This window comes from Doryrhamphus excisus, chromosome 12 (genome assembly GCF_030265055.1).
Source record: "Doryrhamphus excisus isolate RoL2022-K1 chromosome 12, RoL_Dexc_1.0, whole genome shotgun sequence".
In the NCBI taxonomy this organism is placed as follows: domain Eukaryota; kingdom Metazoa; phylum Chordata; class Actinopteri; order Syngnathiformes; family Syngnathidae; genus Doryrhamphus; species Doryrhamphus excisus.
In genome coordinates this window covers 6,475,165-6,502,906 of record NC_080477.1, presented here as the reverse complement: position 1 = coordinate 6,502,906, position 27,742 = coordinate 6,475,165, and the positions used below count along the sequence as shown (strand labels likewise).

Here is a 27,742-nt window from a genome sequence, read left to right as displayed (position 1 = left end):
ACACTTAAATAAAACCTGGTAGAAGCTTTCGTCAATAGCCAAATATATTAAATCATAATTGTTTTCTTCAGTTGTGCGTCACTTTTTCCTGAATCCCCTCGTTGGCTGCTGGCCACAGCTCAGATTCCTCAAGCAAAAAGGAGCCTCCAGGAATTTTCGACGAGGAATGGGGTGTGTTTGCCAGATGAGCTTTTTCCTGGTGAAACTCTGCTGTCAGGTACCGTGTGTACTCCCACCCGCACCCAGCACCACTTATACACTTATACACACACGCACACACACAGACGTCAGCGGCATGGCGATGGAGTGGTCGTCTCCCAACCTGAAGGTTGCTTGTTCGATCCTCTGTTCTCCAGTGATCATGTCAAAGTATCCTTGGGCAAGACACTCATGTAGTACAAGAATTAAACACTACTGTACCAATTTGGTGTTATCCTAAGTTCACAACAATGTACAAGATCTGATACAAAGATAATAATCATGACCTTTGCCAGCTCTCATTATGATGTATTTATGTTGCCATGCAGTTCACATAACGGTAATGGTAATGGTAATGGTTTTATTTCATTTGAACATGCATCAGATTACAATTGAATGCATCCCATAATCAGTTCACAGTTCCACATGTCCAAAAGGAGTAGGAAGAAGCAAAGCTTATTAAATCCTACCCCTCCATCTGGTACTTTTACAATCAGTAACTGTTACATTTGTTCACTTCCTGCTTTCCATAATACAGTTTAAGGTTTTTTTTGTTTTTTTTTAATAATGTACCTCGTACAGAAGTACAAGGTGATATGACCATACAATGACATAATGGGTACCATAGTAAGTGTCAATATAGTGATATATACGTATAGCACAGGGGTCTCAAACTCAATTTACCTGGGGGCCCCCGGAGCTAGGTTCTGGGTGAAGCCGGGCCGCATCAGGTTTTAAAAAAAAAAAAAACCCAAAACGCATTTATTAAAAACTGGAGAAAAAAAAATCAATAAAAAAACTATCTTCAATGCTTTTGCTTCTGCTATACCCTACACTTTTTCAGTACTTTGGTTCCGGTTTTCCACACCAAAATATCTGATAAAACATTCCACTGTTCTCAAATATCTTAATTTTTATTTTTCTATACACAAAATAAGATAAAAAAATAAATAAACAAATTAAGAATGAAGACAATAAATCAATCAATCAGTAATAAATAAGTAAAATAATAATAAAACAGCAAATAAGAAAAAGGTAAGAAACCACATACAGTTGGTAGAGAAATTATTTTTTTCAGATTCAAATGTACAGTATTAACAGTTATTTAACCTTTAACATGAACATTAATGAAACTTACTAATTTGACCCAATTAGCAAGTTAGCATCGTACTCAGTTCCATCTGGGAGCAGCGTCGTAACTTTAACAACATGTTTGATGAGATGCTTCATCTTGACGTGTATTTTCTTTTTTATTCCAAATCATTTCCTGCATTTATTTGTACCCAGCGTCATAAGCCTTTAGCTTCATTGCTAATCCAAAGCAAAACAGGGCGGGGTAACAGGGTAGGGTAACAGTATGGGCGGGGCAAAATCATGTTAATTGTGTCCGGTGTGCACACAGCTTTAAGCTGTCATTTCAACATTAAACTTTGGTATCAAGGTGGGGGTCTCAAACTCGTGGCCCGCAGGCCAAATGCGGCCCGCGAGACGCTAGTTTGAGGCCCCTGATATAGCACATCATGACTGGTTCAAGACTCTTCATCCTTGTATTTAGCAAACATCAACTGCTTGTATTGTTTCTTGAATTGGCTCATCGTTGTGCATTGTTTGAGGTCCTTACTCAATCCATTCCATAGTTTGATTCCACATACTGAAATGCTATGGCTAGCATAACGTAGTCCTAGCATAGAAGTGTTTCAAATGTACTTCTTCCCTGAGATCATATTTCTCCTCTCTTGTAGAGAAGTATTGGTTGACATTTTTAGCTAATTGGTTGTTTTTAGCCTTATGCATTATTTTAGATGTTTGAAGATGAACTATATCAGCAAGTTGAAGTATTTGTGATTTTAGAAATAAGGAGTTAGTATGTTCTCTGTAGGCGTACATGTATGGAATTTGGCTAAATATAGCAATAAACCCGACTCGGTCTTATGCAGTCCTGTTATGGAATCTTCTGTACTGCTGCAAATTACATCAATGAAGTGTTTTGTTTGGTCCAGCTACTATGGACCAAACAAATTACATTAAAGACAAATTAAATCTCATTACATTATTTATGTCTACATAAAGTTCTGACTGGTAAATGTGGTTTATTTCATTTTTTTCTGTGTGCAGAGGTAGACTCTGTATTCGAAGACGTATGCCAACCGAGGTATTATTCCATTTTGGCGCTGCGTCGGACTCGTGTCATCTGGAAGAACTGCCTCATTCTCAGCTTCACTCTGTGAGTTTCCATAGCACATATCACATGAATCCTGTTATGTCCTATTTAGCGATGAAAGGCAGAGCCGTGCTTTTGTCTGCCTGCTTGTTTCTCGGACTTGACCAAGTTTCTTCCCTCCAGTTTAATTGGAACAGGCATCCAGTACTGCTTCACCAGAAACCTGCACATGTATACCACCAACTTCTACTTCAGCTACTTTGTCAGAGTTGCCACGGGAGCCCTGGCTTGCGTTTTTATCTGCTTCACCGTCAATCATTTTGGTCGACGTGGTATGCTTCTTCTGTCCGCCATCATCACTGGACTGTCATCGCTGCTGCTGCTGGCCCTCACTCAGTGTACGTCGGACCCAGTTCTATGACACGGCACGTTTTTTTACATTGGAAAACATCTAAGTCTATAGGAGGAACGAGCTAGGTGTTGCCACACGGACCAATATTACATTGCTCTGCCAGTCTTTACACCACAGACACTCCACAGTAGCCACGTTTTTACATCACCACTTTTTCTCTTTCCGAATGACTTTTCCGAAAACAATGGTATCCATAGAAAGGAATATTCCAATCTCTTGTCTACATGCGTCGCTATAGTCAACCAGAATAGTCAATAGGGCATGCCCAGTAAAAAGTAAACATCAACATCACGTGATACCGGCTTCCCCAAGTTTTTCTTTCACTTGTTGGAATAACTCCGTATTGGCAGTTTTTCATTTTTCCAGTCTTGAAATTTAGTTTGAATCAAAAACAAACTTTCCGTAGCAGTCCGGTGCCGATTGCTGGCCTCCATTTTTAAAACTGAAGAACATCTGGAGCTGCGTGTAACGTCATATCCGAGCACGCGATATGATAAATTTAACCAGGAAAGGATCAAATTCAATCTTGCTAATATTTTATAATTCAACTCGGTACATGTTTTATATAGATATATATTTTCTTTTGACTTATGGACTTATGAATGGCGTATAGAAGGGTTTAGATTCTGTTCCAAAGATGGCGCTAATGCACACGAAAGCTGCTTGCCAACCGCCAATAAACAAGAAAAACGCACCCTGACAACTTTCCGTTTGAGCGGCTACAAGATACCTCAATCGGATTGGTTAAAGGAATATTCCACCGCTGTTAATCCGATTATATATTAATTCAGATTGGCACTATTCTTTCGGAATGAGGCGTATACAAAGGTTAACTTCTTTGAGCAAATAAACCAAATGCAATTGGAATATTTGGGTCCACGTATACGTGGATATTGACATAATATTTGCAAATGATGATTAATAAATGTTAATTATAAAAAGTGATATTGGATAATTCCTCACGGCACACCTGACAATTTCTCAAGGCACACTAGTGTGCCGCGGCACAGTGGTTGAAAATCACTGGGTTAAGAAGTGTTGAGGCGCATCTACAACAACTATTATTGCAGCATTACACACTAGCTGACCTTGTCCAGACATTCAACACTTCATGGATGAAAAACATGACTAAAATAAATACACCATAGACACTCCTCACATATTTCCACTATCATAAATTGAACATGAAGTGATCAATGTTGGGATGGGGGGAGATACTGGGGATCGCAAGGACTTGTGACTTACAGTATTTCAGCTGTCAGCACTCTATATGTTATCATTGGACTTGATGACTTTATTCTTGTGTTGTCAGACTTGCAAGGAGGCCTGGTGATGGTGCTCTCTATCTTGGGTCTGCTGTTTTCTCAGGCTCTCGCTCTGCTCAGTGTCTTCTTTGCCTGTGAGGTGATGCCCACGGTGGTGCGGTAAGTCTTTCCACGACTGCGTTAAATGTCCAGCAACCCATCCGTGGAATTGTCTGAAGTCAATCAATCAGTGTGCAATATGGTGGAAAAAATCTTAGCCACCAACCGCTATCTTTGTGTGTATTGTCATTCATATAAGTCATTGTGGGGCAGCACGGCGGTCAAGTGGCTAGCGTGCAGACCTCACAGCTAGGAGGACCAGGGTTCGATTCCACCCTCGGCCATCTCTATGTGGAGTTTGCATGTTCTCCCTGTGCATGCGTGGGTTTTCTCCGGGTACTCCGGTTTCCTCCCACATTCCAAAAAACATGCTAGGTTAATTGGCGACTCCAAATTGTCCATAGGTATGAATGTGAGTGTGAATGGTTGTTTGTCTATATGTGCCCTGTGATTGGCTGGCCACCAGTCCAGGGTGTACCCCGCCCGAAGACAGCTGGGATAGGCTCCAGCACCCCCGCGACCCTTGTGAATAAAAGCGGTAGAAAATGAATGAATGAATAAGTCATTGTATTGTCAGGGCATTGAATCAGTCTCTCCTGGACTGGTCAGGTGGTCTTAGAAGATCGGAGTAGGCTTCATCAGTTTATTGTTGGACTGGTAGGACAGCGCTAGCTAATGAAGCCTGCTTGGATTGGGGGCAAAAGCCCTGACAGTAGCCACCACTGGCGTTGTTCTCTTACCTAGAATGTGCCATGTATACAGGATTATCCCGAACACACATTTATTTCCTGTTTTATGTGCATTATAACAAGAGAAAACCACTTAGTAGGAATGAGCAAGCTAATAATGGACGTCATGGGAGGTACCTATTGTAGCAGCTAACAATAAAAAACTATATTTATCTGCCGGACGCCTTGCTAGCCGCTCCTCTCAGATGAGGATTCCGCTACAAAGATACAACAAGATGCTAGTTTGCTGTCAGCAGTTTTACCTGAGGATCGGAAAATAATCTTCTTGTGCTGGAAGACACAGCCAATGAGAGCGGACATTGTTAGTGTTGTTTCTACGCTGTTGTTGTTCACGGTAGTAGCTTAAGCTTGATGATACTGATACTAAAAGTATCACATGTTGTCAGTGTACTTGTTATGCTCATTTTCGGTCCTTTGACTCGAGTTGTGGACTCCTATAGAGCAGCTACACGCGATAACCTGCTGAGAAAGCTTTCAAGATCTTCCAGAACATGCACCCTATTCCAGCTGTATTTCCTTGAATTTACAAAACGGTGTGTTTTAATTTATTCCACCCACGGCCTGCCTCCGAGCACAGGCTTGGCTGTGATTGATCAAATTCCCAAGAGCTCCTGAGGACTTCCGGACTCCTGCCGAACCCCACTCTTTAATTGTAAATGTCGGTATAAATGAATAAACGAATAAACCTTTTGGAGAGCTACTTGAACAGTAGCTCATGAGCTCCTGGTTCTCCGGAGATCTTTGACTTAGCGTGTATGAACCCAAAGAGCGCTAACCTAGGTCCGCGTTTATTGAGTGCAGACAATCTTGGCACAACATCGGCAGTGGAAATATCGTCATTACATGTTTTTAGCGGGACTCCCTGTGTTTATAATACAGTAAACCTCGGATATATCGGACTCGGATATATCGGAAATTCGCTCACAACGGACAGATAAAAAAGAACAAATTTTTCTGTAATGCATTTCCAATAAAAATTCATTGCATATATCGGATTTTTTATAACGGATTTCGCCTATTTCGGACAAAATCTCCAGTCCCGTTCCAATGCATTTCCATTAAATTTCCCTCGCATATATCGGATGGCCGCATCGTGGCGCTCCGATTCGCTGAATCGTGACAGGCCGCCATACGACGTCATTTGCAGCGTTTGCAGCGTTGCCTGCGCGTCCAGGTACATTGGAAACATAGTCAAGGAAGTGCCTTTTATAACGGATAAAATCCGATTTACGCATATACCGGATATAAATCCGATATATGCGTAAAACGGACATTTTCCGGTATACGCATATAACGGATTTCGCTTATATCGGACAAAACCAGTGGGAACAATTGAATCCGATATATCCGAGGTTTACTGTACTCAAATAGATCTACCGATTGTGGTGGAAAAGGACATTAGCAACCCGAGACATCTTGTTTAACACAAGATACAACATTCTAACAACATTTATAGGTCAGAAAAGTGGAAAAAGCATCATAGATTCCCTTCAATGTATGACCACAGCATGTATATCAAACAGTAAAACGTTAAGGGTTTTCATAGTAAATGACGTGCATTGTAAGCTAGCTCATATTAACTTGTTATAATGCTCAGAACAGGGTAATAAATATGTGTTCATGTTTCACATAATTATTGTGGATGATGGGCAAAATTCCCAAAAAGATTTCTATTAATGAAGATCTGGATAAATGTGCATATGCAGTCATTTACCCCCCCCCCCCACGTCCATAATGATAATTGTTTTCATCAGGAAGTAACCTGCCCCGCAAGTTGATTGGACTTTTGTGAACAGTTCAACATGACATCTAGTGTAGTTTATGTGATACCGTATGATTATATGTCCTTGAAATGACTTTCATTTTTCCATCCATGTCTGCGCCAGAGGGGGATGCCTCGGCCTGGTGCTGGCGGCAGGCTGCGTCGGCATGGGCGCCTCCTCCCTGATGGAGCTCCAGAACAACGGCGGCTACTTCCTCCATCATGTGATCTTCGCCTCTTTCGCCGTCCTCTCCGTACTCAGCATCATGCTTCTGCCAGAGAGCAAGCGCAAGCCGCTCCCGGACTCCATAAAAGAGGGCGAGAACCAACGCCGGCCTCCGCTCTTCGTGTCTCAACCTGACAGGGTCAGCTTGCCGTTACTGCGCCAACGACCCCCGCTGTCGGAGTACAACCCGGACAACTACTCCCGCCTAGTCAGTGCCACCAGGAGAATGTTGACGAAAGACAGTTTGCCTTACAGGATAGCGATGCCGACTCATCGTTTGCTGTCTGACAGTGAAACGCAGGGACAGGACAGGGACGCATCTTAAATCATCATCAAAACCTCCTAAGACATTTGCCCCCCCCCTCACTTATTCTATGATACCCTCCAATTTGACAGCAGTTTGTTGCGTGACAAAGACGTGTGTAGCTAACAAGCACATAACCATGGATGTGCTGTTCGTCATGTGAGCTGCAGCGCTTTGTCCATTTATGTTTGGAACTCATGCACTTTTCATTAAGTGGGACAGTGTGACTCGCCACTGGCTCCATCACAGCCCTCACTCTTGTTTCCCAAAAGCATCTGAAGAGGCCAGCGAACACACAATGGGCCTCAAGAAGACGACTTCGCCAGTTCAAGCCGGGAACACTAGAGGGCGCCAAAGATGCACTTATATACATAAGATAGTTTACCCAGATACCTGATTCAATACACCTTGTTTTTTTTCCTCCACTAGATGGCGCACTAGCCTTCAATGCCACTAGTTTGCCTCAATGTGGAAACACAACAAACTGGATCACTTTTGATCACTTCATGTACTTGTGGAAGTGGCAAATATTCTATAAGGTTATCAGCGGGATGATGGTGCGCAAAGATACTGATAAAAGAAGAAAGAGTGGGAAATCCACACCGTCCTAACCATAGCTCATCCTACATGGGATCATGGGAACATCATCATGGGAACATCATCAGGTTTATTGCTGCTCAGAACGTCACATATGTGGTGAGTAGTCTCCATGGCATCAAACATCAGGACATTCCATAGCTAAGTCATTGCACTACATGACCATACGTGCTGCAAATATGCTTGATGGATCACCCTATTGAATAATTTATGTTATATTATGAGCATCATATAGAATTACAGATTGGAGACTCTGATGTTACATATCTGTTTTACACGATGTGACTTGATGGAGTTTTATGAAGCTGCAGTCCAGCACTGAAGAGCACAGAACTGCATTTTATGAAAACAAAAAAACGTTTTTTTAATAAGAGAATTTGCAGGTGCGTGAATACTGGATCATGATTGTTTGTGGAACCTTTGTATTCCTAGCATGCTCTTTACACATTGTGTACAGCAGCATTAACTAGTGTTTAAAATCATACGTCATATATTATATGTTACGTTTAAATGCTAACTAAATTGTCAATAGGTATGAATGTGAGTATGAATGGTTGGCGACTCTCCTCTTGCATGAATTCAGCTGGGATAGGCTCCTGCATACAACCACAACGCTAGTCAGGATACAGTAAGTGGCATAGAATATGACTGAATGTTATCTTTAAAGGCTGAATTCATTGATTCTGACTTCCTAGAATGTCAGAGTAAACATACAAATTATACTAATTATAATTATACTAACTATACAAATATCAGTTATTCAGGACGTAAGGGAGACACCCAAACACAAAAAAAGTCGGAAACAAAATTTTACATCAAACACTAATCTCCAAATCAGACCAGGTGAAAGTACGAAGGTGCTGTGGAAAATTGCTGTGGGTCCTTTGCTAAAATGCATACATGGAAAAGGTCAATAGGTCATACTGAGACAGAGTACCTACTAAATTAGAGCAATGTCAGGCCCTCAATGGTTAGCACGCAGGCCTCACAGCTAAGAGACTAGCTAGTTCTATTCCGCCCTCGGGCATCTCTTTGTGGAATTTGCATGTTCTCCCCATGCATGCGTGGGTTTTCTTCAGGTACTCAGCTAACAGCACTCGATTCATCACACTGCAACTTAATACTCAAAAGGTGTATAAACAATACTAATACTAATTTATACTGATACTAAAATACTAATTTCGCAAAGGGGCGGCACAGCGAGGAGACCAGGGTTCAATTCCACCATCGGAGTTTGCATGACCAGAAGGTTTTTTGGTAGAATGTTATTTTTCCGGCTGCGCGGTGGAAAGTGGTTGGCACGCAGGCTTCACGGCTAGGAGACCCGAGTTCAATTCCACCCTCTGCCATCTCTGTGTGGAGTTTGCATGTTCTCCTCGTGCATGCGTGGGTTTTCTCCGGGTACTCCGGTTTCCTCCCACATTCCAAAAACATGCTAGGTTAATTGTTAATTGTCCATAGGTATGAATGTGAGTGTGAATGGTTGTTTGTCTATATGTGCCCTGTGATTGGCTGGCCACCAGTCCAGGGTGTACCCCGCCTCTCGCCTGAAGTCAACTGGGATAGGCTCCAGCACACTCCGCGACCCTTGTGAGGATAAGCGGTAGAAAATGAATAAATGAATTAATTAATCAAGCCCTCAAAAAACACAATTAGTCACAATTAGTCACAATTAGTCACAATGGCTTGCTGAAAGAAACAATAAAACAGCTTTAAAAACGGGCTAAATAGGGCAGCTGTACACAGTAACTGCTAGTGGTGTGTTTATGGGAGCTGTGGGACTCTAACCCTTCTAAACTAAACCACCCTGTTACACGTGTGTCAAGCTCAGGCCCGGTTACCAAATCCTGCAAAATGTGTAATTTTCCCATTCTATAGTTCCAAACGATATAAGATACTGTAGCTTTTACTGGGAGGTGGTCCATCAAAAAATCACTTTACCGAAACAAACAACCACGGCAAATGTCAAGTTCGGCCATCAAAGTACACATTGAGTTTTTCAGTTTGACACCCCTGCTCTAGTAAATCTGATACCTGTGAGATCTCAACAGGAATGTCCCTTCCTCTCCTCAGCACAAAGTACACCACCCACAAAATCATGACTACAACGTACCTAACCTTGGCTGCTGGTAGCAAACATGGAAGGGGGTCAAAGGTTAATGTCTGTCATGACATAAGTGTCTTCCCGCTCACAAATCACATCCTTAACCCAGGATTATGGTACCAATTGACTGCACTGATACACCCCCGAATGGCACCGGCACCAATAAAATACATGACAACACAATAGTACATAATAAGGACCAAAAAACTACAATTGTGGTTCCTTTTATTTAACTGAAACAATCATGGCAACACGGTGGGCGAGTGGTTAGCACACGCAGACCTCACAGCTAGGAGACCAGGGTTCAATTCCAACCTGGGCCATCTCTGTGTGGAGTTTGCATGTTCTCCCTGTGCATGCGTGGGTTTTCTCCGGGTACTCCGGTTTCCTCCCACATTCCAAAAACATGCTAGGTTAATTGGTGACTCCAAATTGTCCATAGGTATGAATGTTTAATAATAATAATAATAATAATATGAGTGGATCTGTCTTGTCTTTTTCCAGGCGGAAAATTAGAGCCCACGGTTTCTTCTGTATTGGAAAAAAATATTGTAAGAAAACAACAGCTCTCTTTTCAAATCTTACTGGATAAAAGAAAAACATAAATGAAATAATATTAGCCATATTAGCAAACATATCAGCTTATCCAGCTTAAAAATAGCACAAAAATTATAATGTCAGGAATGAAGATATTACCTCAATAAACAAAAAATATCAATATGTTTACCGGGCAGCACGGCGGTCGATTTAAAACGGTTTAATTTTAATTTTAATTTTAATTTTAATTTTAATTTTAATTTTAATTTTAATTTTAATTTTAATTTTAATTTTAATTTTAATTTTAATTTTAATTTTAATTTTAATTTTAATTTTAGGGCGGCACGGCGGTCGAGTGGTTAGTGCACAGACCTCACAGCTAGGAGACCAGGGTTCAATTACACCCTCGGCCATGCGTGGGTTTTCTCCGGGTACTCCGGTTTCCTCCCACATTCCAAAAAAAAAACATGCTAGGTTAATTAGCGACTCCAAATTGTCCATAGGTATGAATATGCGAGTGTGAATGGTTGTTTGTCTATATGTGCCCTGTGATTGGCTGGCGACCAGTCCAGGGTGTACCCCGCCTCTCGCCCGAAGACAGCTGTAGAAAATGAATGAATGAATGAATGAAACAATCATAAAAGTCAAGCAAATATTTAAAAAATATATTATATTACTTTGTATATATACAAATATAATATAACATATAATATAAATATTTACTTTGGCCAGACATTTAAATCAAAATTCCATTTGCTTATTTGATAATCTTGGAATACGGAATGCCACATCAACGGATGACCTTTCCTTTACTTCCATTAACAAAACATCAAGAAAACCAGAAAATTCCTGCCACTACCAGATGTGACCTCCAGGTTGGATTATTGTAACTCAGTTAATAGGTTACCCGAAGAAATCTTTACAGATCCTTCAGTTAGTCCATAAATACCAAATATTTCAGAAGTCGTATTTTGCTGTTCTTCATGAAGTGAACAGGAGGTGACATGGCAAAGATTTCACTCATCAATGAACGGCGTTTAAAGTCTCAGCTAACATTTCTTTACGTTTTCACAAACGATTCCTCGGTGCCTCTAAACTGCAGTTTTAGCAATAATCGTCAGTGATATAGTCAAGTCGTCTCTGATTATAGCTTTGGATGTCATAAACTGCACAGTAGCTTAACTTCCTGACTACGTCTGCAGCTGTAAAACAATACATGTTGGTTAATGTTTAGCGATGCTTTGGGCTAAATGACCCATTTGAGGACATAAGGACAGACAAGGATCTCACATAACAACATCCGTCTGTTACAACCACTCAAATACTGATTAAGCTCCTTTTTCATGGAAACAAATTTGCCCTGGAACCAGGAACTACCTGTGCATATGAGGTCCCCGGCCGCATTGGTGGAACCAAATTTTACCCAGTTCTAAGTTCCTGGAGTCTTCAGGTGGGGTTTGCAGTGTTGAACATATCTGATTGGATGACTACTTTGATATGTGCAACTGCAGACCAAAATAGGTTTCAGGAAATATTGTATAGCAGAAAAGGGCTTTGGTCTTAACATCCTGGCCCAATAGTACCAATATTCAATGAGACCATAATTTCATAATTTCAGACCATAATTCAATGACAACACTACAGATTACTACAGAAAGTTTAACTTTTTAGAAGGTGTGTGTGCCAACTACAATTGGTGTAAAAGTAATGCCACATTGTAACAAAAAAGTCAACCAACAGTAAAATATGGTGGTGGTAGTGTGATGGTCTGAAGTTGTTTTGCTGCTGTCAGGACCAGTAAGACTTGCTGTGATAAATGGAACCATGAATTCTGATGCTTACCAAAAAACCCTGAAAAAGAATGTCCTGTCCTGTCCTGCCATACTGTTTGTGACCTCAAGCTGAAACCAACTTGGGTTCTGAAGCAGGACAATGATCCAAAACCAGGAAGTCCACATCTGAATGACTGAAGAAAAAGAAATGAAGACTTTGGAGTGACCTAGTCAAAGTCCTGACCTTGAAAAGGTGGTTCATGCTGGAAAACCCTCCAATGTGGCCGAATGACAACAATTCTACAGTTAAGTGGGCCAAAATAAGAGACTCGTTGCAAGTTATAGCAAATGCTTGATTGCAGTTGTTGCTGCTGAGGGTGGCCCAACCAGTTGTTAGGTTTGAGGGACTTTTTTCCACACAGTGCCATGTAAGTCTTTTATTATTTCCCCCTTAATAATAAAAGGTTTCATTTAAAAACTGCCTTTTGTGTTCATTTGTGTTGTCATTGGCTAATATTAAAATTTGTTTGGTGATGAAACATTTGTGTGCAAAAAATGTGCTAAAAATCAGGAAGGCCTGTACTGGCGACCAGCCCAGGGTGTACCCCGCTTCTCGCCCAAAGACAGCTGGGGTAGGCTCCAGCACCCCGTGACCCTTGTGAGATTAAGCGGTAGAAAATGAATGAATGAATGAAAATTAGGAAGGGGGCAAACACTTTTGTAGTTTTGTAGTTTTGTAGTTCCGTCTCATTTATACTCTACCATACTATGCAACACAATCAATCAAGTAACTTTGTGGATCATTCATGATTATGACATTTATTATTTTATACCTTTTACAATTTCAGCACAAAGTTGGTTCTGTCACAGACACGAGTTCTAAAGTTCTAAAGTGATAACAACATCATATTTACTTTGTAGGCTGTTGCTGCCAGACATTTAAATCACCTACCTTAGGTATTTGGTAATGGTAATTATTTATTTTATTTGAACATGCATATAAGTTATGTTGAAACACTTCACATAATTTGATTCACAGTTCCATGTGTCCAAAAGGAGGAGGAAGAAGCAAAGTTGATTTAATCCCCTTATTTACCCCTTTACTTAATCTGTTCCATAATCTGAGTCAGATCAGGTCAAGTCTTGCAAGTCAAATCAAGTCATGCAAGTCAAGTCATACAAGTCATGTCAATGTCAATACAAGTCAAGTCATGCAAGTCAATACATGCAACTCAAGCCAAGTCATGCAACTCAAGTCATACAAGTCATGTCAATGTCAATACAACTCAAGCCAAGGCAAGTCATGCAACCCAAGTTAAGTCAAGTCATACAAGTCATGTCAATGTCAATACAAGTCAAGTCATGCAACTCAAGTCAAGTAATGTCAATGTCAATACAAGTCAAGTCATGCTAGTCAAGTCATTGAAGTCAATTCCTGCAAATCAATTCATGCAAGTCAAGACAAGTCATACAAGTCATGTCAATGTCAATCAAGTCATGCAATTCAAGTCATGCAACTCAAGCAAAGTCATGCAACTCAAGCAAAGTCATGCAACTCAAGCCATACGAGTCATGTCAATGCAAGTCAGGTCACGCAAGTCAAGTCATGCAACTCAAGCCAAGACAAGTCATGCAACTCAAGTCAAGTCATACAAGTCATGTCAATGTCAATACAAGTCATACAAGTCATGTCAATGTCAATACAAGCCAAGTCATGCAAGTCAAGTGCAACTCAAGCCAAGCCAAGTCATGCAACTCAAGTCAAGCCAAGACATGTCCATGTCAATACAAGTTGAGTCAAGTCATGCAACTCAAGTCAAGTCAAGTCATGCAATTCAAGTCTAGTCAATTCATACCGCTGAAGCTGGCTTGGCTTCATCAGTGTTCTAAGCCAACCTGAACATTCCAGTTGCGATTGATTCACTGCCCTGAGAAGATACTTAAAGCAGCCAAACAAAATTGACCACTTTTCATCAATTCAACTTGTCCTTGTGGAAGTGACAAACATGCTATGGGGTTATCAGTGGGACGATAGTGTGCAAAGCCACTGATAAAAGAAGAGACATAACGCTCAGTGAGTGGGCAATTCCATTGTTTCCATCGTCGTCATAACCGTAGCTTGTCCTACATGGGTTCTTCACCTCACTATTTGGGATCGGGACATCATCAGGTTTATTGCTGCTCAGAATGTCACGGACCTGGTGAGGGATAATCGGGGTGTTAGTCTCCATGGCATCAAACTTCAGGACATTCCATAACTAAGTCATTGCACTCCACGACCATTCCTGCTGCATATATGCTTGATGGATCACCTCCTTGCATGTTTTATGTTATATTATGAGCATCATATAGAATTACATTTACATAAGTTACATACGTGTTTTACACAATATGACTTTTTGGACTTTTATGAAGCTGCGCTTCTGCTGACGGTCCAAAACATGACATTTCCATTTTTTCAATATTCATCCATCACAAACCTCTTCAGCTCGTTTGAGTACACGTAGCAAGTTGTTTCCAAGAGCGGCTTTGACCTCATCATCAGACCAGCCTCTTCTGAGCAGCTCAGCTACCAGATTGGGTACCTTGGACACGTCCTCAAGACCCTCTGGAAGTCTGACATGATGGGTTGGACAACTCATTTTGACTCATGTGAGATCTACTCTGAAGTGCGCGTGAACTACCTGGTAACGCCATCATAGTCCCCACCGAAACCGATGATGCCGGCCCCGCCCACTTTCCTGATGTGGTCAAAATGATCTAGATGAAACGATATTTTTAAACAGAATAATAAAGCTTGTGGTTGCATGATTGTATTATATTATACCGGCAACATTGGACATGGTGGCGGTCTGGCTACAGGTCACGTAGTCGTTGTAGAAGTTCACCATGACTATTCCTCCACTTTCATTCTGGACACACAAAGGATGTCACATGACAATAAAACTTTGGTCCGTATCATGTCCATGGTATCTCTCCGTGGATACATTTTCCTGTTCTCACACTCACCACTCTTCTGAGAACATCATCAGGAACGTTCCTCTTGTGTGGACAGATACTGAATGCGGAGGAGTGGCTGAAGATGACGGGTGCCTTTGACATGTCCAACACTTGGTTCATCACTCGTACAGTCACATGAGCCAAGTCGATCAGCATTCCCAGACGGTTCATTTCTGCAATCACTTGCTGGAGGTGCACAAAATTATTTTTCATTTTACTATCGATTCATTCATTCATTTTCTACCGCTTATCTTCACGAGGTGCTGGAGCCTATCCCAGCTGTCTTCGGGCGAGAGGCGGGGTACACCCTGGACTGGTGGCCAGCCAATCACAGGGCACATATAGACAAACAACCATTCACACTCACATTCATACCTATGGACAATTTGGAGTCGCTAATTAACCTAGCATGTTTTTGGAATGTGGGAGGAAACCCACGCATGCACGAGGAGAACATGCAAACTCTGATGTTGGAATTGAACCCTGGTCTCCTCGCTGTGCCACCCCCTTGCGAAATTAGTATTTTAGTATCAGTATAAATTAGTATTAGTATTGTTTATACACCTTTTGAGTATTAAGTTGCAGTGTGATGAATCGAGTGCTGTTAGCTGAGTACCTGAAGAAAACCCACACATGCACGGGGAGAACATGCAAATTCCACAAAGAGATGCCCAAGAGCGGAACAGAACTAGCTAGTCTCTTAGCTGTGAGGCCTGCGTGCTAACCATTGAGGGCCTGACATTGCTCTAATTTAGTAGGTACTCTGTCTCAGTATGACCTATTGACCTCTTCCGTGTATGCATTTTAGCAAAGGACTCACAGCAATTTTCCACAGCACCTTCGTACTTTCACCTGGTCTGATTTGGAGGTTAGTGTTTGATGTAAAATTTTGTTTCGGACTTTTTTTGTGTTTGGACAATTTGGAGTCGCCAATTAACCTAGCATGTTTTTGGAATGTGGGAGGAAACCGGAGTACCCGGAGAAAACCCACGCATGCACGGGGAGAACATGCAAACTCCACACAGAGATGGACGAGGGTGGAATTGAACCCTGGTCTCCTAGCTGTGAGGTATGCGTGCTAACCACTCGTCCGCCGTGCCGCCCACATGAGCTACCAGTAGCTCCTAAACACTTTCCAATTAGCTTTATTAAGACTTTATTCATTTACTATCAAAGCTTATACCCACTAAATTATAAAGTGTTGTTCGTAGTTGTCAGAAAGTACTTTGGGTGTGTGACCAATCACAGCAGAGTAGGCGTGTCTGGAGGCGGGCTGTTGGTGGAATAAATTAAAACAGACTGTTTTGGTGGGAAGCACAAATCCAAGGAAATACAGCTGGAAAAGGTGCAGATTCTGAAAGATCTAGAAAGTTTTATGTGTGGGTTATTGTGTGTAGCTGCTCTATAGGAGTCCACAACTCAATAATACAAAAGGGCTGAAAAATGATAATGTAATATTTTTAATATTTTTTTAAAACTAAAAAAAATATTCAAAAAAATATCTTTCTAAAAAATGTATTTTCATAATATCAAAATAACTAAATAATATGATGATAATATAATAATGTAATATTTAGATTTCTTTCATTTTAATTAGTTTTTCAAATTTAATTAAGTTATTTATTTTTATTTCAATAATCATTTTTCCCGATAATGTTATGACTTTAGTCTTGCAAAAAAATTCTGATAATGTGACTTTATTGTCCTAACTATTTTTTAAAAATTAGTGTTATTTTTTTTCATTTTGTCTCTTTTTTATAGAATGTACTTTTTCGTTCAATTATATTTTCAGAATATAAATAAACAAAATTGTATTGTATCGTTTTCAGGTCAAAACAGCAAAGTATTTTGTCGTTCTTAGTTAGGATAAAATTGCAGGACACACATCCACTCACACACACATTGACACATACACATAATTTATAGTAATTATTTATAGTAATTAGCAATCAGTATTAACCAAACATGCATGTTTTAAGACAGTGGGAGGAAACCAGAGTTCCCCATACCTCTTCTATATGTAGGAACATAGAAAACTAGATCTTTACATGTACCTTATACAGTATATTCCCTGTAGACTGACCTTGCCAAATGGAGATAGGCCATTGTGTTGAGATGGTTCGACTCCAGTGTCCACACGCCAGTTATCGGCCCTGATAGTGAAACCATTTCCAACATGTAAAAGCAAAGCAGCCAATGAATGGAGAAGATGAGACCAGACAAATAAGTCCATACATGATATTTCCAACCTACCAGGGTGTGTTGCAGGAGTGTGTGAGTGTAAGGTAGCGGACCCCCAACTGGTACATGGTACGCAGTGTGCCCAGACTGCTGTCAATGGAGTGGCCCCCCTCGACCCCGATCAGACTGGCCGTCTTGTTGAGCTTGAAAGCTTCCATGATGTCTGCATGTAAGAAAGAAAACAGACTAATTTTCCATGTGGATTGTCATGAAAGTTGAGGACAACGTTCCGAACCTTGGCTGCTGGTGGCAAACATGAACTGGTTGGGGTATCTGTGACACATCCTGTGGATCACATCAATCTGCTCCAGTGTTTGTCTGACGGCGTCTTTGTACTGAGTGTCACAGGGTACATAAGCCGACCAGAACTGGAAGAGGGTCAAAGGTTGATGTCATTATGGGCAATCATATTCCGTCATGACATAAGTCTTCCCGCTCACAATCACATCCTTAATCCAGGATTATGGTACCAATTTACCGCACTGATACACCCCAAGTAGCACCGGCACCAATAAAGTACAACACAAAGTACACAATAAGGACCAAAACTGTAGTTTCAATGATAAAGGTCAACATCCCCATGAAAGTGGCCATGAAACTTATTTCACTCAGTTTTGATTGACACATTAGTTTCATATGTTTAATATTCATTTTTCATTTTCTACTGCTTTTCCTCACGAGGGTCGCGGAGGGGTGCTGGAGCCTATCCCAGCTGTCTTTGGGCGAGAGGCGGGGGTACACCCTGGACTGGTCACCAGCCAATCGAGTGGTTAGCGCCTCACAGCTAGGAGACCAGGGTTCAATTCCACCCTTAGCCATCTCTTTGTGGAATTTGCATGTTCTCCCCTTGCATGCGTGGGTTTTCTTCAGGTACTCAGCTAACAGCACTCCATTCATTACACTGCAACTTAATACTCAAAAGGTGTATAAACAATACTAATACTAATACTAATTTATACTGATACTGAAATACTAATTTCACAAGCGAGGAGACCAGGGTTCAATTCCACCATCGGAGTTTGCATGTTCTCCTCGTGCATGCGTGAGTTTTCTCCGGGTACTCCGGTTTCCCCCCACATTCCAAAAACATGCTAGGTTAATTGGCGACTCCAAATTGTCCATAGGTATGAATGTGAGTATGAATGGTTGTTTGTCTATATGTGCCCTGTGATTGGCTGGCGACCAGTCCAGGGTGTACCCCGCCTCTCGCCCAAAGACAGCTGGGATAGGCACCAGCACCCCCGCGACCCTCGTGAGGAAAAGCGGTAGAAAATGAATGAATGAATGAATACATTTTATTTGTATAGCGCTTTTCAAAATACTCAAAGACACTTTACAGAAGAATGGAGTTGAATAAAAGCAAGTAAACAGAGTAAAAGATGCATTAAAATACAGCATTCATTCATTAATACACAGTTAAAACATGCGAAAAAGCAGGGCGGGGCCAGCAGTCAGGCATAAAAAGTTAGACATAAAAAAAATAAATAAATTATATTATACCGTCCAGGGTTCAATTCCACCCTCTTGCATCTCTGTGTGGAGTTTGCATGTTCTCCCCGTGCATGCGTGGGTTTTCTCTGGGTACTCCGGTTTCCTCCCACATTCCAAAAACATGCTAGGTTAATTGGCCACTCCAAATTGTCCATAGGTATGAATGTGAGTGTGAATGGTTGTTTGTCTATATGTGCCCTGTGATTGGCTGGCGACCAGTCCAGGGTGTACCGCGTCTCTCGCCCGAAGATATGAGGAAAAGCGGTAGAAAATGAATGAATGAATATTATGAATATTATGAATATTATGAATATTATGAATATTATGAATATTATGAATATTATGAATATTATGAATACTATGAATATTATGAATATTATGAATATTATACCGTAGATACCAGCGAGAGGTATTACATAAATTATAAGTAAAAAAAACACAGATTGTTATGAAACTTTGTGGGTAGGTAGTACATGTGTACAGGAAGTACACATAAAATTTTTGTGCACATTAAAATGACAATATGGATAAAGTAGTTTCAATGTTTGTGTGGTACCTTAGTAGGTTTTTTGTGTACTTTTTACCGCCACCCACGCACACATGTGGAGAACATGCAAATTCCACACTGAGATTCAAATCCAGTGTTTCCCTGATCTGGTGAACGGATGGATGGCCAACATGCTAACCACTCCTCCACTGTGCGGCCAATGAAGTACAGTTAAAAATAGTAAATATTAGAATATACCTGCGCTCCCAGACGTCCTTTCTTTATCTTTGGGATGTTGGTGTGTGTTGTTTCCAGAGTGTTTAGATCGACTTGGTTGAGTTGGTTGTTGAATAGTTTCCGAAGTTGCCAAGGCAGGTCGTTGTGGCTGCAAAATAAGAAGAAAAAACAAATAACTTCATGTGTGTATGAATATATATTTCATAACAGCGCTGACATGGAAAACAAAGATCTCACCCATCGATGAGCGGTATTTCCGACATCAACTTCAAAGCTCTGCTCATGTACAAGTCCTCGGCCGAGGTGACGACCCAACACATGAGAACCAAGACCAGTGACTCGGCGAACATCTTTTTTTACTTTGAGTTTCCGCTACCAAGCTGGTCGGCGATTGATTTCTGTGTTTTTCTCGCATGTACTCATGTTATAACCTTTAAGTATGGCCTCACTGCAAAGCTCCTCCTCGGGTTTGTCTTGTCAGCTGTTAAACGCCACATGTTGGTTAATGTACAGTGAAGCTGCTGGCTGAACCAAATACATGAATTTGAACCAATGAACCTGACACACCCGCGGAAATAAACATCTTGTCAACATCATGTGATCTTGATAACAATACACATTTCTGGACTTGTTTATTTTTAAATGATGAATTGAAAATCAATTGATTTGTATCCAAGTATTCAAGATATTTAACAATATTATTTTACATCACCAGGCCACCTCCTCCAGTTCCAAGGCGTTCCCAAGTCAGTTGTGAGACATAATCCCTCCAGGGTGTCCTAGGACGGCCTTTTCCCCGGGTGGGAATACCCGGAAAACATCACCAGGAAGGCGTCTCGAGGTCTAGACGGGATGCCGAACAACCTCAACTGGCTTCTCTCGATTCTGAAGGAAAGATGTCTCGACTCTGAGCCCCGCCCACACGACCGAGCTCCTCATCTCTTAAGGTTAACCATATTTTAGTAGAATGTTTTGTTTAGAATGTTTGATGCCGCCTTTGTGCGGCACTTTTATATTTTTCCTTTACATTTCCTCCTAATAGTCAAAGCAGAACAGAGTCAAAAGTCAAATGATTTCAGGGGTTCATTTCATACCAAAAGGCCTTTTAAGGACTTTTTTATTTGCTGACTAGGGTGTGACGCCAGTAGTTTACAATATTCAACTGCAGTACTTGAATTAGCAGTTATTCCAGTCATTACATTAAATCATTATCATAGAACTACTATATGAAAAAAATTGTGATATTTTCACTCTTTGGGAAGTAAATCTATATTCATATATATATCTACATATCTATAGTCAATGTTCACTACCCTAATTTACTTTATTTGATCACTTTAATGCCTGATACAACTCAAGGTACATTTGTTAGGACAGCTGTAATAATGGGTTGCACGGCGACCAAGTGGTTAGCGCGCAATTCTCAGTTCAATTCCACCCTCGGCCATCATTCTACCCGTGCATGCGTGGGTTTTCTCCGGGTACTCTGGGTTTCCTCCCACATTCCAAAAACATGCTAGGTTAATTGGCGACTCCAAATTGTCCATAGGTATGAATGTGAGTGTGAATGGTTGTTTGTCTATATGTGCCCTGCGATTGGCTGGCGACCAGTCCGGGGTGTACCCCGCCTCTTGCCCGAAGACAGCTGGGATAGGCTCCAGCACCCCCGCGACCCTCGTGAGAAAAAAGCGGTAGAAAATGAATGAATGAATGAATGGATATGATTACCTTGAAAAATGTTTATCAGGTTCTAAAAACAAAACATACACAAATGAAGCCCTCTAAAAATATGTATGTATATACTTGTTGTGATCATGCATTAACACGTACACTCATGATAACATGTAATAGTTGTAGTATCTTGCCCTATTTTGATGATTTAAAACACTACCCAAACCTATTTTCTGAACGTATTGATACATATACTTATGCTAGTTCAACAATAGCATAGCATAAATACATTGACAACATTTACGATGTCCTCTCTCCTTGGGATGGTTGTGTCTTCCAGCACAAGACCAGTCCTCAGGTAAAAAATGCTGACGGCAAACCAGCATCCTGTTGAGTCTTTGCAGTGAAATAGAGAGCTAGGTGTCCACTCTTTGGTATGTAGCGCTGAGACTCACGATTTCATGTTAGCTGCTACAATAATAATATTGCTGCAGCTTGGTTAATATACAAGTTAGTTATGTAAATGGAACACTGTTGCCATTTTTTAGGGTTTTTTTTAGGGTAATTGTGTCAAATTAGGTATTTCCCAGGACGTCCATTGTTAGCTAGCTCATATTAACTTGTTTTGTCATGCTACAATGCACAGAAAAGGGAAAGAAATATAGAGGATTGTGAATGATGGGACAAAATTCCCCCAAAAGTGTAGTTCCCCTTAAAAGGGCTAAATACGTTTGGCTTCACTGTTAATGTGAATTTGAGTATTTTAGTATTTTTAGTATACACGATCTGACCACCAAATTTCTCACAGACCTGCTCCATCCACAAAATCCCCCGTGTACCCTTCGCTCCTCAGACTCCAACCTCCTGGCACTCCCCTGTAAGACCAAGCTCCGAGCCTGGGGAGACAGAGCCTTCTCCATCGCTGCCCCCACCCTCTGGAACTCTTTGCCCCATTCACTCCGTGCTTGCCCTGACCTTCCCAGTTTCAAAAAACAACTAAAAACCCACCTCTTTAAATTTGTTTTTAATGTCTAACTTTTTATACCTGACTGCTGTGCCCCGCCCCGCTTTTACTCATGTTTTAACTGTGTATTAATGAATGAATGTTGTATTTTAACGTATCTTTTACTCTGTTTACTTGTTTTTATTCAACTCATTTTTTTTGTAAAGTGTCTTTGAGTATTTTGAAAAGCGCTATACAAATAAAAATGTATTATTATAATGATTATTGTATGGTCATATCACCTCGTACTTCAGTACGAGGTACATTATTTAAAAAAAACAGAAAACAAAACCTTAAACTGTATTATGGAAAGCAGGAAGTGAACAAATGTAACAGTTACTGATTGTAAAAGTACCAGATGGAGGGGTAGGATTTAATAAGCTTTGCTTCTTCCTACTCCTTTTGGACATGTGGAACTGTGAACTGATTATGGGATGCACTCAATTGTAATCTGATGCATGTTCAAATGAAATAAAACCGTAATTACCATTACCATTACCATTATCATTACCATTACCATTATTAGTATTTGTCAGCTGTAATACACTGTAGTATTGACATCCTAAGTTGGGGATAATCACACCTAAAGTTCGTGTCAGGTACTTGAATTTCATTGGTGATTTCAGGAACTACCACTTTGTGTTTCATTCACACTTCCTCCTTTGTTTGGTTTATGTAGTCCTTTGGCAGTCTCTCTGAGTCGCACACAGAGAGAGAGAGAGAGGAGTGAACGCACAGCATCAAGACAGTAAGAACTAGTAAGCTAAGAAGAGTAGTTGACAGTAGATCAGTCATGGAGTCAGATATGTCCAGGTTGGAAGTCACAGAGACATTTCATGGAGTAATATATCCTGGATATCTACACAACCAGGAGTCTTTGCAACACGCTGTCACGTTCAGTTTTCAGGACACTGATATCCTCATTGTCTCCTATCCAAAATCAGGTAAGGACACACGAAACCTGAAATTGATGTAGGAACCAGCGTTGTGTAGTACTCATGTCTTTTACTGGTGTACTTTTTATGGTGGCACAGAAGTGCAAAACAGTTTAACAAACTGTAAAACACTTAAAAAATTTACATTTCCGAAAATAAATTGAAATTAAATCATCAACAAAAGGAAAAAAAATGAGAAAATATTAACAAAATAAGTGGGAAAAAATATAATGAATATATTAAAAAGATGGTTTAATAAAAGTAGATGATACTTGAACCTAAATAAAACTAAAATAATGAAAATACTGACATTCATTCATTCATTTTCTACCGATTTTTCCTCACAAGGGTCGCAAGGGTGCTGGAGCCTATCCCAGCCCACTTCGGGCGAGAAGCACCCTGGACTGGTCGCCAGCCAATCACAGGGCACATATAGACAAACAACCATTCACACTCACATTCATACCTATGGACAATTTGGAGTGGCCAATTAACCTAGCATGTTTTTGGAATGTGGGAGGAAACCGGAGTACCCGGAGAAAACCCACGCATGCACGGGGAGAACATGCAAACTCCACACAGAGATGGCCGAGGGTGGAATTGTACCCTGGTCTCCTAGCTGTGAGGTCTTAGCGCTAACCACTCGACCGCCGTGCCGCCCGAAAATATTGACATGTACGAGAAAATACAACTAGATGGAGTGAACATTGAAAAATTGAATGCAAATACATTATTGGGGATCATAATAGATAAAAAAATATGAGCTGGAATACTTCAATATTAAATAAAGTAAAGTTTGTTCTTGATGAAAAAACATTCCATACTCTTTACTGCTGTTTTGTTTTACCATAACAAACTTATTACTACTAACTATGTCGTAAAATTATTAAGTATTTCACTGTAACTTGTATGCATGTTCAAATAAAATACAACCAAATACGATGGTCACAAATATGTATCCTTGCAGATAGACAGATATACTAGCACTATACTTTTGATCATAATCATTTATATATGTCTTTTCCAACATTTTGGTTGAATAATTTGTGTGAATGTCTTCACTCCCAGGCACCACATGGATGCAGCAAATGGTAACTCTAATCTCCAACAGAGGAGATCCACACGTGTCCCAAACGGTCCCAAATTGGGCTCGTACTCCCTGGCTGGAGCATCATTACAGCGCTGATCTTCTCCAGACTTTAAGCGGACCTCGTATTATCACTACACACCTCTTTCATGACATGCTGGGCCACGCCCTCCAGGGCTCCAAAACCAAGGTGTGGTTAACATTTATACACCAATTTGAAGAATAAATCACACAATGTGTACAGTTTGACTTTGTGTCACTCCACAGGTGATTTATGTAAGCAGAAACCCAAAGGATACTGTGGTGTCTTTTTACCACTTCCACAAATTGGCCAACTTCCTACCTGATGGTGGCTCCTTTCAAGAGTTTTTAAACCAATTTCTGGAAGGCACAGGTAAGATCCTATTTGTGTCCTACTGGGAGTAGTTGACGCTGACGATCTGTCAACTGTTTCAGTGCACTTTGGCTCCTGGTTTGATCATTTTAAAGGATGGACGAGCCAGTTAGGAGCCATGACTAATCTACTTCATGTCACCTATGAAGAGATGTCAAAGGTAAATCCATCATTGTCTTAACCCTTAGATTAGCACGAGTGACTGGACCCTACACTCTTCCATAAGTGGGTCAAAAATGACCCATATTAGAATCAATCAATCAATTTTTAAGCCATTTTTGCCATTTTGGTTAGGAATAATCACTTGTATGATATTTAGTATTATAATTAGGACAGGGGTCTCAGACTTGCGGCCCGCGGGCCAAATGCGGCCCGCGAGACGCTAGTTTGAGGCCCCCACCTTGATACCAAAGTTTAATGTTGAAATGACAACTTAAAGCTGTGTGCACACCGGACACAATTAACATGATTTTGCCCCGCCCATTACCCTACCCTGTTACCCCGCCCTGTTTTGCTTTGGATTAGCAATGAAGCTAAAGGCTTATGACGCTGGGTACAAATAAATATCTGATAAAACATTCCACTGTTCTCAAATATCTTAATTTTTATTTTTCTATACACAAAATAAGATAAAAAAATTAAACAAATTAAGAATAAAGACAATAAATCAATCAATCAGTAATAAATAAGTAAAATAATAATAAAACAGCAAATAAGAAAAATGTAAGAAACCACATACAGTTGGTAGAGAAATATTTTTTTTCAGATTCAAATGTACAGTATTCACAGTTATTTAACCTTTAACATGAACATTAATGAATGTATTAATAATAATTAATAATTTGACCCAATTAGCAAGTTAGCATCGTACTCAGTTCCATCTGGGAGCAGCGTCGTAACTTTAACAACATGTTTGATGAGATGCTTTATCTTGACGTGTATTTTCCCTTTTATTCCAAATCATTTCCTGCATTCATTTGTACCCAGCGTCATAAGCCTTTCGCTTCATTGCTAATCCAAAGCAAAACAGGGCGGGGTAACAGGGTAGGGTAACAGTATGGGCGGGGCAAAATCATGTTAATTGTGTCCGGTGTGCACACAGCTTTAAGCTGTCCTTTCAACGTTAAACTTTGGTATCAAGGTGGGGGCCTCAAACTAGTGTCTCGCGGGCCGCATTTGGCCCGTGGGCCGCGAGTTTGAGACCCCTGATTTATTGCATAGGGGAAGCGTGCATCACAAACCCAGAAGATCTTTAGGGTATACTTGGCTGGCTTCCTTGGCAATATAAAAAAAACTTGCACCTACCCCTGAATGGCACATGTTGTCACTGTCACTGTCCACAGTGACACAATCACTAGTTGACCAGGAACAGGTCCCACACATAGCGGAAGGCCACGTGGTCTCTTTCTAGTCAGAAGGCTCTGGTCCGCTTCTCATCGAAGCACAAGGTACGACGAATGTCTTCAAATCTTCCAACAGCCACAGAGGCCTTCTACAAGGGATTATGTAGAGGACTGATACGTCCTAGTTCTTCTAACTTCCTGGAAGCAGGATTAATGGAATAAATGAAGGCCATGAATTCTTCTTTGATGACATTTTTCCATTCTTTTCCTCCAGCTTTTGCTACTCTCCGTCCTTCCAAGTTTGTGCGCTTACCTATACTGCATATAATATTTTACGAAAACTGTGCTAGTGTTAGCTATTGATAAAGTATGTCCAACAATACATAGTATAGCAATGTTAGCTAGCTAGTGTCAGCTAGTTATAAAGTAGGCTAATTTGTTGATAACTTATGCTAACAGTCATGAAGGACACGCACACAATATCATAAGAAGATAATACTTACATGTATTAGCACTTGAAGTGTAAAATAATCTTTCTGAGGGGTGACACTTCTGATATAGTCTGTGTGGTACAGTTAATTTATTCCTGACAGACAAAGTTGATAGGAATCAAAGGTTCCTATTGGATTCCATAGAAAATGCATGCGGGTCATTTTTGACCCACTTATGGAAGGTTGGGGTAGGAACAAAAAACAAAAATTTCTTAAAATGTATAAAAGTTAAAAATTTGAATGGCATGATATCAAAAACATGTATTTTGAGGAATACCTGGAATATGAAATAATAACAAATTTTCATTACGAACATATTTCAAGAAAACAACCTGACCGGGTCATTTTTGACCCACTTATGCATCTAAGGGTTAAGATGGATTTGGAGGCAACGATGGCTTATTTAAATGCTCCTTTGCTGACTTCATGCTGTCTGTTAGGATCTGCATGGTGCCATCAAGAAGGTGAGCTCTTTTCTCCAGTGCCCCCTAGTGGAGGAGGAGGTGAACAGCTGTGTAAGGCACTGCCACTTCAGCAGCATGAAGGAGAACAACATGATCAACTACACCCTCATTCCTCATGAGATCATGGACCACAGCAAAGGCTTCTTCATGAGGAGGGGTGAGACTTTAAGAGAGACAAATGCTTTAGTGAGATGAATTGCCCAAGAAATACATCCAATGGGGTCCCTAAATGTAACAGGTACCATGCACATATGCCCTCTAGTGGACAATATGAGCATGATGTCACCTGGATGCTAATAGTTGCTTTGAGTCTTCATCCTGTTTATACATACTGTATCTTCTAGGTGAGGTTGGGGACTGGAGGAGCATGTTCACAGAGGAGATGAATCAACAGTTTGACAAGGTTCTGCAGGAGAAGTTGAAAGGTTGCTGTATTGCGTTTGTATGGGAAGTGGAAGAAGAAGAAATTGATGAACATCATTAAGTTTGGCATTTTGAGCTTTTAGCTGACATTTCTCTAAACCTTTGATTGCACATTGTCCAACTATTCAGTCTTTTAGTACTTTTTGTACAACTTGTTCTCTATTAAGGAGCTGAACAGATGCATATATATATATATATATATATATATATATATATATATATATATATATATATATATATATATATATATATATATATATATATATATATATATATATATATATATACA

The 27,742-nt window shown here is 40.4% G+C and overlaps 3 protein-coding genes across 4 annotated transcripts in view; 2 read left to right on the top strand and 1 right to left on the bottom strand.

The window, feature by feature from the left end:
• Positions 1-20,522, top strand: part of slc22a31 (solute carrier family 22 member 31) — a 28,096-nt gene extending 7,574 nt beyond the window's left edge. Inside the window, exons 5-10 of one of the 2 annotated variants that reach the window (XR_009132220.1) lie at positions 72-217; positions 2,314-2,422; positions 2,543-2,757; positions 4,084-4,195; positions 6,771-7,872; positions 20,358-20,522. Coding sequence is in view for 1 of the 2 variants with exons in the window: in XM_058088762.1 (XP_057944745.1) it covers positions 72-217; positions 2,314-2,422; positions 2,543-2,757; positions 4,084-4,195; positions 6,771-7,197 (1,009 nt within the window). In the remaining variant the exon portion in view is untranslated. Of the gene's footprint in view, positions 1-71; positions 218-2,313; positions 2,423-2,542; positions 2,758-4,083; positions 4,196-6,770; positions 12,630-20,357 lie in introns of those variants that run through there. The other variant, XM_058088762.1, reaches the window with a different exon arrangement.
• Positions 13,036-26,655, bottom strand: dpep1 (dipeptidase 1). The gene is made up of 12 exons (XM_058088767.1): positions 26,579-26,655; positions 26,038-26,273; positions 19,880-20,123; positions 19,664-19,790; positions 17,663-17,795; positions 17,440-17,590; positions 17,270-17,339; positions 15,196-15,372; positions 15,014-15,098; positions 14,871-14,946; positions 14,667-14,802; positions 13,036-14,384 (listed from the first exon to the last, which is right to left on the bottom strand). Exons 3-12 carry the CDS (start codon positions 19,990-19,992, stop codon positions 14,196-14,198), a joined length of 1,257 nt encoding a protein of 418 aa, XP_057944750.1. The 5' UTR covers positions 19,993-20,123; positions 26,038-26,273; positions 26,579-26,655; the 3' UTR covers positions 13,036-14,195.
• Positions 23,122-27,514, top strand: sult5a1 (sulfotransferase family 5A, member 1). Its single transcript, XM_058089773.1, has 6 exons — positions 23,122-23,260; positions 24,320-24,528; positions 24,606-24,732; positions 24,795-24,892; positions 27,007-27,187; positions 27,375-27,514. The coding sequence occupies exons 1-6, from the start codon at positions 23,122-23,124 to the stop codon at positions 27,512-27,514; spliced, it is 894 nt and encodes a 297-aa protein (XP_057945756.1).
• Positions 27,515-27,742: the final 228 nt, after the last annotated feature.

Bases quoted from the DNA above. Each gene is read 5' to 3' on its own strand.
- dpep1 (XM_058088767.1), bottom strand. From the start codon at position 19,992: ATGTTCGCCGAGTCACTGGTCTTGGTTCTCATGTGTTGGGTCGTCACC. The intron at 17,796-19,663 runs GTATATTCTAAT...ACCCTCTTCCAG, and splicing joins AAGGACGTCTGGGAGCGCAG to TTCTGGTCGGCTTATGTACC. The intron at 17,340-17,439 runs GTAGGTTGGAAA...TTTCACTATCAG, and splicing joins CACTCCTGCAACACACCCTG to GGCCGATAACTGGCGTGTGG.
- sult5a1 (XM_058089773.1), top strand. From the start codon at position 23,122: ATGTCCAGGTTGGAAGTCACAGAGACATTTCATGGAGTAATATATCCT. The intron at 24,733-24,794 runs GTAAGATCCTAT...CAACTGTTTCAG, and splicing joins CCAATTTCTGGAAGGCACAG to TGCACTTTGGCTCCTGGTTT. The intron at 27,188-27,374 runs GTGAGACTTTAA...TGTATCTTCTAG, and splicing joins AGGCTTCTTCATGAGGAGGG to GTGAGGTTGGGGACTGGAGG.